This window comes from Salvelinus fontinalis, unplaced genomic scaffold, assembly GCF_029448725.1.
Source record: "Salvelinus fontinalis isolate EN_2023a unplaced genomic scaffold, ASM2944872v1 scaffold_0427, whole genome shotgun sequence".
Taxonomy (NCBI): Eukaryota; Metazoa; Chordata; class Actinopteri; order Salmoniformes; family Salmonidae; genus Salvelinus; species Salvelinus fontinalis.
The window spans coordinates 87,558-100,065 of NW_026600636.1; the positions used below are offsets into that span (position 1 = coordinate 87,558).

General features: G+C 47.2%; 2 protein-coding genes across 3 annotated transcripts in view; both read left to right on the forward strand.

The window, feature by feature from the left end:
* LOC129846006 (protein unc-80 homolog) overlaps window positions 1-12,508 on the forward strand; it is a gene marked incomplete at both ends in the record, with an annotated part of 98,293 nt that overhangs the window by 84,323 nt on the left and 1,462 nt on the right.
* LOC129846007 (E3 ubiquitin-protein ligase UBR4-like) lies at window positions 78-12,297 on the forward strand. Of its 2 annotated transcripts, none has more exons than XM_055914001.1 (14): window positions 78-334; window positions 599-700; window positions 1,356-1,456; window positions 1,694-1,860; window positions 2,937-3,157; window positions 3,318-3,381; window positions 3,489-3,680; window positions 4,555-4,625; window positions 4,935-5,082; window positions 5,662-5,787; window positions 8,770-8,871; window positions 9,177-9,347; window positions 11,626-11,808; window positions 12,007-12,297. In XM_055914001.1, exons 2-14 carry the CDS (start codon window positions 678-680, stop codon window positions 12,280-12,282), a joined length of 1,845 nt encoding a protein of 614 aa, XP_055769976.1. In that variant the 5' UTR covers window positions 78-334; window positions 599-677; the 3' UTR covers window positions 12,283-12,297. The 2 variants fall into 2 exon arrangements, with proteins under 2 accessions (XP_055769976.1, XP_055769975.1); XM_055914000.1 differs by having other exon boundaries at window positions 81-334; window positions 4,935-5,127.

Consider the following 12,508-nt stretch of genomic DNA (forward strand, 5'->3'; position numbering starts at 1 on the left):
CTCTCTGTCTAACTCTCTCTCTCTCTCTCTCTCTCTCTGTCTAACTCTCTCTCTCTCTCTCTCTCTCTCTCTGTCTAACTCTCTCTCTCTCTGTCTAACTCTCTCTCTCTCTCTGTCCCCTCTCCAGGACTGAGGAGTTGAATCCTCCCCAGGTGGTACATGCTCTGCTCCCCCTCCTCTTGGAGAGCAGTACAGAGAGCGTGGCTGAGATCTGCTCTACCTCTCTGGAGCGTATCCTGGGCCCCGCGGAGTCAGACACCTTCCTGGCCCACGTCTACCAGAGACTGGTCACAGGATGCTACAACATCATCGCCAACCACTCAGACCCCAACAGGTGAGACTTGAACTTTGACCCGAGCAGTTAGGCTAAGACTGGAGTTGAGTCAATTTTAATGACCCCCCCCGAGCGTAAATTAATTTAACGATTGTTGTCCAGCAATGATCCCTCTAATCAACTTGACAGGGCTTGAGTATTTTGGCTAAGACAAACGGTTACATATACCCCCCCCCCCCCCTCCATCAATAGAGTGAAAAGGATGCTGAGACCTCTTCAAAGAGATTGACAGCTGTAATTGAGTTAAATGTGTTTTTGTCTTAGTGGTCTGGACGAGTCTGTGTTGGAGGAGTGTCTACAGTATCTGGAGAGGCAGCTGGAGAGCAGCCAAGTGTGCAAGGCCATGGAAGACTTCTTCTCCTTCAGGTGTGTCTGTGGCTCGGGTTGTTTGGAGCCGTGCTCCTAACGAATGCCAAGGTCGTGGGTTCAATCCCCACATGGGGCGTGGTATGTGTTCTCCATCACACGACCGCAGACTAAGCCGTGTTGCAGTTCACGACAGTCTTTCTCTCATAGGCGGCTCGTGAGTTTCAAGTTTGGGGAAGCGATCTTTTCACCCCCCCCCCCCCAAAAAACAAATCCCTGCATGTAAATCATGCCTTTTATAATGGCATTTGCAGACTAATGTAAAATAGCCTGCTTTTCCTAATGTGATGAGTAGATTGGTTAGTCATTAGGATTATAATATAACTAACTTGCTGGTAGCCTAGTGGCTAGAGCATTGGCCCTGTACCCGGAAGGTTGCTGGATCAAATCCCCGAACTGACACGGTATTTAATATGTGTACGCTGCCCAAAATGCGCACCTCAACAATCAGATATCTAATATTTGTACCCAACATGCTCACTTCTCGACTGTTAGCCAGTAAACTAAATCATGCTCTCTGGTGTAGTAATTTTGATTATTTTCTATATTTCTGTATAGACAGGAGTAATTATATAATTTTGTTATTTATCTTCCCAAAGCCAATTGGACGTGCTGCCGATGATCTCTTAACATTCTCTCTTGTTTTGTGTCTCAGTGGAGAACTGGTTCAGATCATGATGGCTACAGCCAATGAAAACCTTTCTGCTAAATTCTGCAACCGGGTGCTGAAATTCTTCACCAAACTCTTCCAGCTCAGTAAGTTTACCCACACTCCTCCTTGTTTTCCCATTCCAAACCAGTTCTGCCTCCCAGACCAACGTGTTGTCCGTACTGACCAACCAGAGACTTGAGTGTTCATCCTAATCTTGACCTGTTCATTCTAATCTTGAATTAAACCCTTTTACTCTAGTTTCTCAAGGTCCTTCCATGAGCGTTTTCAGTTCTACCATCTCTTTCATATCCTCAACCTCTCCTTGCTTACTTCCACCTCAGCGGAGAAGAGTCCCAACCCAAGCCTGTTGTGTCTGTGTGGCTCCCTGGCCCAGCTGGCGTGTGTGGAGCCAACCAGGCTACAGTCGTGGCTCACCCGCATGACGGCCACGCCACCTAAGGACTCGGAGCATCTGGAGACGGTGCAGGAGAACAGGGCGCTGCTACAGGTGTGTGTGTGTGTGTGTGTGTGTGTGTGTCAGCACAAAAGCGGTTCTCAAGACTGGTCAACATTAAACAGTCTCAACTACAGAAAACTGCCAAAATCAAGGAAACGCTTGAGTAAACGAGGGATACAAAGTATATTGAAAGCAGGTGCTTCCACACCAGGTGTGGTTCCTGAGTTAATTAAGCAATTATGATGGAAAATACTGCGTAACCACTTGACATGCACAAAGTTAACACACTTTAATAATTCGACACAGCATGTATAACTGTCCACACAGGATAGAACACGTTACAATGCAAGAAGATACCGGAAGCTTCCAGCTTTGTAGGCTAACTTTCTTTGCTAGCACCTAGTTTGTGATGATATGCAAAAAACACGGTGTAAAATATTGCTGATTTCAAAGCTGCTCCAACGACTTTATTCATCCATTTTGTCTCGCCTGCCTCTCGTCCGTCCCAGTCAAGATTGTCTTAGCTCCAGCTACAAAGTGTGTGTGACGTCATGGGTCTTAAAGAGACAGGCACACTTTTATAAAAGAACAGATTGCTTATTTTTTTGTAAATGTTGTTGATCAGTATAATACAATAAGTACCAAATGGAAGGGAAGCAGATTAGTTTTTCATCTGTAGCCCCATGAAATCAGCACCAAAACGAGCTCTATAACTCTACATTCACTCACTCCTATTGAATATGAATCCACCTGTATTGTGACTAGACCGTGGCGACATCTTGATTTACCGTTCATATAAATAATTACCGTTATGTAGTTAGAAAAAAAAAAAAAACTAGTCAAATTGATTTGTATAATTGATTCATGCATCCATTATAAATGTAATGATATTGATCTCTACAGACCTGTCTTGATTTAAGGGCCATTCTGTGACTTTGGCTAATAGGCTTTTAATTTTGTTTGCTGTGGTATTGTTTTGGTGTTACGTAACGTGATGGTATCGTGATACCAGACCTGGTATCGGCATCGAAGTCAAAATATCATACTTTACGTGGATTATCGTCAATAATTAACACCTGTCGACCAAACTGATTGGTTGGAACTGTTTTTAAAAATATTTTCTCCAGGTGCTCACCACGCACATTGTCAGGGACAACAGCCAGGTGGGCGAGGGCGTGTGCACCGTCCTGCTCTCCACCCTCATCCCCATGGCAACAGATATGCTGGCCAATGGGGACGGCGCTGGCTTCCCGGAACTCATGGTGATCATGGCGACCCTAGCCAGCGCCGGTCAGGGGGCGGGGCATCTGCAGCTGCATCGCGCTGCCATCGACTGGCTGACCAGATGGTAAGACATTCGTTAAAAAAAAAAATATGATAGTATTTTTAAGTTTTGTTCCTGATGTGTAGAACTGGTGATGTGAATATTATTGGTAAACTCTGTATGATAGTCGATGTGTTAAATATGCAGTTAGATTCAATAGAAATATATCTGTTATTTTCTACAGCAAAAAGTACCTGACCCAGAAAAACGTTGTGGAGAAAGTGAGCGCAAACGTGTCCCAGGGCAAAGTAAGTAGTAATTCAATCCAAAAAGAAAGAAGGGGAGAGAAAGAAAAATATATATATATATATTCTGAACTGCCCCGTCACCTCTCTCTCTCATGTTTTCCCCTCAGCATGCCAGCATACTAGAGTGCTCCTGTCATATCATCTCCTACCTGGCTGATGTGATGAACGCCCTGAGACAGAGCAGTGGCCAGGGCTCCTCCGTGCTGCTGGTTGATGGAGAGGAGAAGGCTGTAGAGGTGGACTCAGACTGGGTTGACGAGTTGGCTGTGGAGGACGATGACTCACAGGCTGAGGACTCTGTACGGACCGCCCTATATCATGTTTGGATAGAAATATATAGACATAGATAGGTACTTTATATAGTGTAGAATAGATAGAAATGTGTAGAGATAGATAGGTACTTTATATAGTGTGGAATAGATAGGTACTTTATATAGTGTGGAATAGATAGGTACTTTATATAGTGTGGAATAGATAGGTACTTTATATAGTGTAGAATAGATATGTACTTTATATAGTGTAGAATAGATATGTACTTTATATAGTGTAGAATAGATATGTACTTTATATAGTGTAGAATAGATATGTACTTTATATAGTGTAGAATAGATAGGTACTTTATATAGTGTAGAATAGATAGGTACTTTATATAGTGTAGATAGGTACTTTATATCGTGTAGATAGGTACTTTATATCGTGTAGATAGGTAGTTTATATAGTGTAGATAGGTACTTTATATAGTGTGGAATAGATAGAGAGAAGGCTGGAGGACTCCGTAAGGAACCACTTTATCTTCACATCAGCTGTCTCACTATTAGAGACACTGGGATTTCAGGAAACATTTCCCCCACCGTGGCTCTACCTCCATTTGTCTTTCTGTGATTCCTCCCAGCCTATCTTTTTGCCTCTTCCTCAACCGTGTTATAGGAGAAGGTTCAAGGTCCTTCTCCTCGGACTTCCTTCTCCTATGCGTTTTGAGGAGGAGGAGGAAGGTGCGAGGAATCAAGGAAGAGATTCATTGAGAGAGAAAAAAAGCAAATAGTTGTGTTTAGTAGGGAGAAGCTGAGTGTAATGGAGAGGGAATACCGGAGGGAATACCGTATCTGTTAATAATGAGGAAATGGGAGGGGAGGGGGGGGGAAACCAAGCTGATTTCTTTCTGCTGTGTCGTAGGATGAAGACTCCCAGTGCAATAAGCTGTGTACCTTCACCATCACCCAGAAGGAGTTCATGAACCAGCATTGGTAAAAGAAGCCACCACCCCCCCCCCCCCCCTTTATGTGATCAATACCATTCCTTCACAGTATTCCACCTTCACATAGACTGTGTTCCAATAATCTGTACTTTCTGCCAAAGTGTGCAGGAAATGCCTCGTGTACGAAATCTGGTGGGATTGCAAACTCACTCAACCGCCCACCAACCATCCAACCAATCCCAATGCTTTTACATTTCTAGGAGGTGGTGTTCTATACGAGTGTTATAACAGGGTTATAACAGGGTTATTGAGATGTCTCTACTGTTATAAATCAACCTCCCCTCCTCTCCCTCTCTAGGTACCACTGTCACACGTGTAAGATGCTGGACGGGGTAGGTGTGTGTACAGTGTGCGCCAAGGTCTGTCACAAAGACCATGAGATCTCCTATGCCAAATACGGCTCTTTCTTCTGTGACTGCGGGGCCAAGGAGGACGGTACCTGTCAGGTGAGACCGAATACCTCAGGTCACCATGGGAAGAGAACCACTGCGGTAACTTTTGGCTTGCTATATCACTTATACCATCCATCCATTTGCTTATCCTCATAACCATCAGTACCCAGTTAGCTTGGGAGCTAGCTATTAAAGCTACGCCTCAAAACATTATACGTTAGGGAATCCATCCACGATGTCTTTTCTTTTTGTGTCTGTTTTATCAAGTAGTACAACTTAAACATCTCAGAATTAACTGGCTGACATGATTCAACTTAAAACAGAATTCATTCAAGTAATTAATGTAGACAGATTTATATTGATTGTCATAATATCTGCATGCCTTGCCTGTCTGTATTTTCACTGACGTATTAGCATAGGTGTGTGTGTGTGATCGTGTGCATAACTGGGGTCTTGAATGCGTGTGTGTATGATCATGTGCATAACTGGGGTCTTGAATGTGTGTGTGTGTGTGATCGTGTGCATAACTGGGGTCTTGAATGTGTGTGTGTGTGTGATCGTGTGCATAACTAGGGTCTTGAATGTGTGTGTTTAGTCTAATATCTCCTCTAACTAACCTGCCGTCGTCCACAGGCCCTGGTGAAGCGCAGCCCCAGCAGTGGGATCGGCTCTGCCGTGAAGGAGTCGTCAGCCTTCCAGAGTGAACTGAGGATGCCTGAGAGCGCCATCCGCCATCAGGGCTCTAGCGACAAGGGCAAGGTAAGATAAGGGGAAAGGGGATACCTGTAAGATAAGGGGATACCTGTAAGATAAGGGGATACCTGCAAGGTAAGGGGAAAGGGGATACCTGCAAGATAAGGGGAAAGGGGATACCTGCAAGATAAGGGGAAAGGGGATACCTGCAAGATAAGGGGAAAGGGGATACCTGTAAGGTAAGGGGATACCTGTAAGATAAGGGGATACCTGCAAGGTAAGGGGAAAGGGGATACCTGCAAGATAAGGGGAAAGGGGATACCTGCAAGATAAGGGGAAAGGGGATACCTGCAAGATGAGGGGAAAGGGGATACCTGTAAGGTAAGATAAGGGGATACCTGTAAGGTAAGATAAGGGGATACCTGTAAGGTAAGATAAGGGGATACCTGTAAGGTAAGATAAGGGGATACCTGTAAGGTAAGATAAGGGGATACCTGTAAGGTAAGATAAGGGGATACCTGTAAGGTAAGATAAGGGGATACCTGTAAGGTAAGATAAGGGGATACCTGTAAGGTAAGATAAGGGGATACCTGTAAGGTAAGATAAGGGGATACCTGTAAGGTAAGATAAGGGGATACCTGTAAGGTAAGATAAGGGGATACCTGTAAGGTAAGATAAGGGGATACCTGTAAGGTAAGATAAGGGGATACCTGTAAGGTAAGATAAGGGGATACCTGTAAGGTAAGATAAGGGGATACCTGTAAGGTAAGATAAGGGGATACCTGTAAGGTAAGATAAGGGGATACCTGTAAGGTAAGATAAGGGGATACCTGTAAGGTAAGATAAGGGGATACCTGTAAGGTAAGATAAGGGGATACCTGTAAGGTAAGATAAGGGGATACCTGTAAGGTAAGATAAGGGGATACCTGTAAGGTAAGATAAGGGGATACCTGTAAGGTAAGATAAGGGGATACCTGTAAGGTAAGATAAGGGGATACCTGTAAGGTAAGATAAGGGGATACCTGTAAGGTAAGATAAGGGGATACCTGTAAGGTAAGATAAGGGGATACCTGTAAGGTAAGATAAGGGGATACCTGTAAGGTAAGATAAGGGGATACCTGTAAGGTAAGATAAGGGGATACCTGTAAGGTAAGATAAGGGGATACCTGTAAGGTAAGATAAGGGGATACCTGTAAGGTAAGATAAGGGGATACCTGTAAGGTAAGATAAGGGGATACCTGTAAGGTAAGATAAGGGGATACCTGTAAGGCAAGATAAGGGGATACCTGCAAGATAAGGGGATACCTGCAAGATAAGGGGATACCTGCAAGGTAAGGGGATACCTGCAAGGTAAGGGGATACCTGCAAGGTAAGGGGATACCTGCAAGATAAGGGGATACCTGTAAGGTAAGGGGAAAGGGGATACCTGCAAGGTAAGGGGAAAGGGGATACCTGCAAGGTAAGGGGAAAGGGGATACCTGTAAGGTAAGATAAGGGGATACCTGTAAGGTAAGATAAGGGGATACCTGTAAGGTAAGATAAGGGGATACCTGTAAGGTAAGATAAGGGGATACCTGTAAGGTAAGATAAGGGGATACCTGTAAGGTAAGATAAGGGGATACCTGCAAGATAAGGGGAAAGGGGATACCTGCAAGATAAGGGGAAAGGGGATACCTGCAAGATAAGGGGAAAGGGGATACCTGCAAGATAAGGGGAAAGGGGATACCTGCAAGATAAGGGGAAAGGGGATACCTGCAAGATAAGGGGAAAGGGGATACCTGCAAGATAAGGGGAAAGGGGATACCTGCAAGATAAGGGGAAAGGGGATACCTGTAAGATAAGGGGAAAGGGGATACCTGTAAGATAAAGGGAAAGGGGATACCTGTAAGATAAGGGGAAAGGGGATACCTGTAAGATAAGGGGAAATGGGATACCTGCAAGGTAAGATAAGGGGATACCTGTAAGATAAGATAAGGGGATACCTGTAAGATAAGATAAGGGGATACCTGTAAGATAAGATAAGGGGATACCTGCAAGGTAAGATAAGATAAGGGGATACCTGCAAGGTAAGATAAGATAAGGGGATACCTATAAGATAAGGGGATACCTATAAGATAAGGGGATACCTATAAGATAAGGGGATACCTATAAGACAAGGGGATACCTATAAGACAAGGGGATACCTATAAGACAAGGGGATACCTGCCAGGTAAGACAAGGGGATACCTGCCAGGTAAGACAAGGGGATACCTGCCAGGTAAGACAAGGGGATACCTGCCAGGTAAGACAAGGGGATACCTGCCAGGTAAGACAAGGGGATACCTGCCAGGTAAGACAAGGGGATACCTGCCAGGTAAGACAAGGGGATACCTGCCAGGTAAGACAAGGGGATACCTGCCAGGTAAGACAAGGGGATACCTGCCAGGTAAGACAAGGGGATACCTGCCAGGTAAGACAAGGGGATACCTGCCAGGTAAGACAAGGGGATACCTGCCAGGTAAGACAAGGGGATACCTGCCAGGTAAGACAAGGGGATACCTGCCAGGTAAGACAAGGGGATACCTGCCAGGTAAGACAAGGGGATACCTGCCAGGTAAGACAAGGGGATACCTGCCAGGTAAGACAAGGGGAAAGGGTGGATACCTCGTCAGTTGTACAACTGAATGCATTCAACTGAAATGTGTCTTCCGCATTTTAACCCAACCCCTTTGAATCAGAGGTGCAGGGGGTGGGGGGCTGCCTTAATCGACGCCCATGTCTTCGGCGCCCGGGGAACAGTGGGTTTAACTGCCTTGCTCAGGGGCAGAATGACAGATTAACATAAGATTAGATGGCGTTTATTGTCTATTTTCTCTGAAATTTGCCTTGGGTCATAAAAATGATGCCTGTGTGTTAACCTTTTCCGCTCTTCGTCATGTTTGAATTTCAGGCAAATTAAAACTCTTTACACGACATGAAGGGGGGGGGGAAAACACCAGACAATATACAACATCTGGGGATTGTTCAAGTCATTCTAAAAAAAATTAAAAAACATTGTTCACGTCACAGGTCACCATCTGTGAGGGCAAGCCTGGCGACGAGGACCGGCCCAAGAAGAGCAGCGTCTGTAAGAACATCGAGGGATGCCAGGAGGAGCTGCTGGCCCAAGTGGTGAGAAGTTTCTACCGAAGCAGGGACGTCTCTGACGTCAGAGTTATTTATGTGCTAAACGTACCGCCCTACACCACTTCTGTGTTAAGAAATGCGTATCGGGTGTACACTGTGGGGGGGGGGGGGGGGGGCGGGCTTATGTATCTGTCATAACGGTTTCCAATACATTCTAAATTACACTTGTCTTGACACTCGGTGACCTTTTTATAAGATCAGTATTTGTTATGAGACGTGTAATGACAATATTCTGACGTTGTTATGACGTCTCATTGGCTGACGTTGACTCCCCCCCCCTCTCTCTCCAGTCTGGCTCGTCCACAGCGGCGGTGGTTCTGGAGATGTTGATCTTCCTGATGGATGCCATCCAGACTAACTTCCAGCAGGCCTCTGCTGTAGGCAGCAGCAGCCGAGCTCAGCAGGCCCTCAACGAGCTACACACTCAGGACAAGAGTGTCGAGATGACTGACCAACTGATGGTACTGTACCACTGCTTTTGCATTCCTAACGCCGACTGTGGGACAAACGTGTTCCAACGCTGGAGTAGGCTGGGAGGCAGTATAGTGGAGGAATCGGGTTAGCCGTGTGTGAGAGACCGGATTCAGTTCAGCAATGTGAGAGACCGGATTCAGTTCAGCAATGTGAGAGACCGGATTCAGTTCAGCAGTGTGAGACACCGGATTCAGTTCAGCGGTGTGAGACAGGATTCAGTTCAGCGGTGTGAGAGACACCGGATTCAGTTCAGCGGTGTGAGAGACACCGGATTCAGTTCAGCGGTGTGAGAGACACCGGATTCAGTTCAGCGGTGTGAGAGACACCGGATTCAGTTCAGCGGTGTGAGAGACACCGGATTCAGTTCAGCGGTGTGAGAGACACCGGATTCAGTTCAGCGGTGTGAGAGACACCGGATTCAGTTCAGCGGTGTGAGAGACACCGGATTCAGTTCAGCGGTGTGAGAGACACCGGATTCAGTTCAGCGGTGTGAGAGACACCGGATTCAGTTCAGCGGTGTGAGAGACACCGGATTCAGTTCAGCGGTGTGAGAGACACCGGATTCAGTTCAGCGGTGTGAGAGACACCGGATTCAGTTCAGCGGTGTGAGAGACAGGATTCAGTTCAGCGGTGTCTGAGACAGGATTCAGTTCAGCGGTGTGAGAGACACCGGATTCAGTTCAGCGGTGTGAGAGACACCGGATTCAGTTCAGCGGTGTGAGAGACACCGGATTCAGTTCAGCGGTGTCTGAGACAGGATTCAGTTCAGCGGTGTCTGAGACAGGATTCAGTTCAGCGGTGTCTGAGACAGGATTCAGTTCAGCGGTGTGAGAGACACCGGATTCAGTTCAGCGGTGTCTGAGACAGGATTCAGTTCAGCGGTGTCTGAGACAGGATTCAGTTCAGCGGTGTCTGAGACAGGATTCAGTTCAGCGGTGTCTGAGACAGGATTCAGTTCAGCGGTGTCTGAGACAGGATTCAGTTCAGCGGTGTCTGAGACAGGATTCAGTTCAGCGGTGTCTGAGACAGGATTCAGTTCAGCGGTGTCTGAGACAGGATTCAGTTCAGCGGTGTCTGAGACAGGATTCAGTTCAGCGGTGTCTGAGACAGGATTCAGTTCAGCGGTGTGTGTGAGACAGGATTCAGTTCAGCGGTGTGTGTGAGACAGGATTCAGTTCAGCGGTGTGTGTGAGACACCGGATTCAGTTCAGCGGTGTGTGAGACACCGGATTCAGTTCAGCGGTGTCTGAGACAGGATTCAGTTCAGCGGTGTGTGTGAGACAGGATTCAGTTCAGCGGTGTGTGTGAGACAGGATTCAGTTCAGCGGTGTGTGTGAGACACCGGATTCAGTTCAGCGGTGTGTGTGAGACACCGGATTCAGTTCAGCGGTGTGTGTGAGACACCGGATTCAGTTCAGCGGTGTGTGTGAGACACCGGATTCAGTTCAGCGGTGTGTGTGTGTGACACCGGATTCAGTTCAGCGGTGTGTGTGTGAGACACCGGATTCAGTTCAGCGGTGTGTGTGTGAGACACCGGATTCAGTTCAGCGGTGTGTGTGTGAGACACCGGATTCAGTTCAGCGGTGTGTGTGTGAGACACCGGATTCAGTTCAGCGGTGTGTGTGTGAGACACCGGATTCAGTTCAGCGGTGTGTGTGTGAGACACCGGATTCAGTTCAGCGGTGTGTGTGTGAGACACCGGATTCAGTTCAGCGGTGTGTGTGTGAGACACCGGATTCAGTTCAGCGGTGTGTGTGTGAGACACCGGATTCAGTTCAGCGGTGTGTGTGTGAGACACCGGATTCAGTTCAGCGGTGTGTGTGTGAGACACCGGATTCAGTTCAGCGGTGTGTGTGTGAGACACCGGATTCAGTTCAGCGGTGTGTGTGTGAGACACCGGATTCAGTTCAGCGGTGTGTGTGTGAGACACCGGATTCAGTTCAGCGGTGTGTGTGTGAGACACCGGATTCAGTTCAGCGGTGTGTGTGTGAGACACCGGATTCAGTTCAGCGGTGTGTGTGTGAGACACCGGATTCGGTTCGGCGGTGTGTGTGAGACACCGGATTCATCTTATCAAGGTGTAGAACTTAGCTGGGACAAAAACCAGCAGTGCTGCTTCGGGCTCCAGGAGTAGGCTAGAGGCACAAGAACGTCTAACCCTAGCGAAGTGTGAGAAACATGCATTATTTGATGCTCCATTGAGCCTCCTTTGTCCAATCTCCTCCTCGTGACTAACACGGCCCCCCTTCCTCTGCGTCTCCCCAGGTCCCTACCCTTGGTTCCCAGGAGGGAGCTTTTGAGAACGTGCGTATGAACTACAGTGGAGATCAGGGTCAGACCATCAGACAGCTCATCAGCGCCCACGTGCTGCGACGCGTCGCCATGTGTGTGTTGTCTTCACCCCACGGCCGTCGCCAGCACCTCGCCGTCAGCCACGAGAAGGGCAAGGTGTGGCACGTTGTTGCACTAAATTGTATTTAAAAAGTTCAAAAGCAGATGTTGTTTTGTGTGCTTTTAGATACCAACCAATCTTGATTTCGCAGAACCTGAACGCTAGGTTCCCCTTTCTGTCTGGTGCTGACCCGGCGTTCCCTAACCCTCTGCTCTCCTCTCGTCTCACTGTCCCACCTCTCCCCTCATCTTCAGATCACCGTCCTGCAGCTGTCGGCTCTTCTAAAGCAAGCTGATTCCAGCAAGAGGAAGTTAACCCTGACTCGTCTGGCCTCGGCCCCCGTCCCCTTCACCGTGCTCAGCCTCACTGGGAACCCCTGCAACGAAGACTACCTGGCTGTCTGTGGACTCAAGGTTAGTCAGATTCATTACAGGGTCTTCAGAAGCTATGTCTACGATTCCTCACAATCCTGTCTTCTTGCCTCCCTCTCAACCATATGGGGGCAGAGGGTTCAAGGTCGTCCCCTTTGACCTTCTTCTCAAATGCATTTTTAGAAGGAGGCGAGGAGATGATGCAAGGAGTTGAGAAAGAAGCCCTGTCTCTAGATTTAGGGCATATCTAGCTATGTGTGTATATATACAGTAGAGAGCATTCGGGAAGTATTCAGACTAGGGCTGTTGCGGTGACCGTATTACCGCCACACCGGCGGTCACGAATCATGAAGGCAGTCAAATTACACTCCAAGCTCTGATGCTG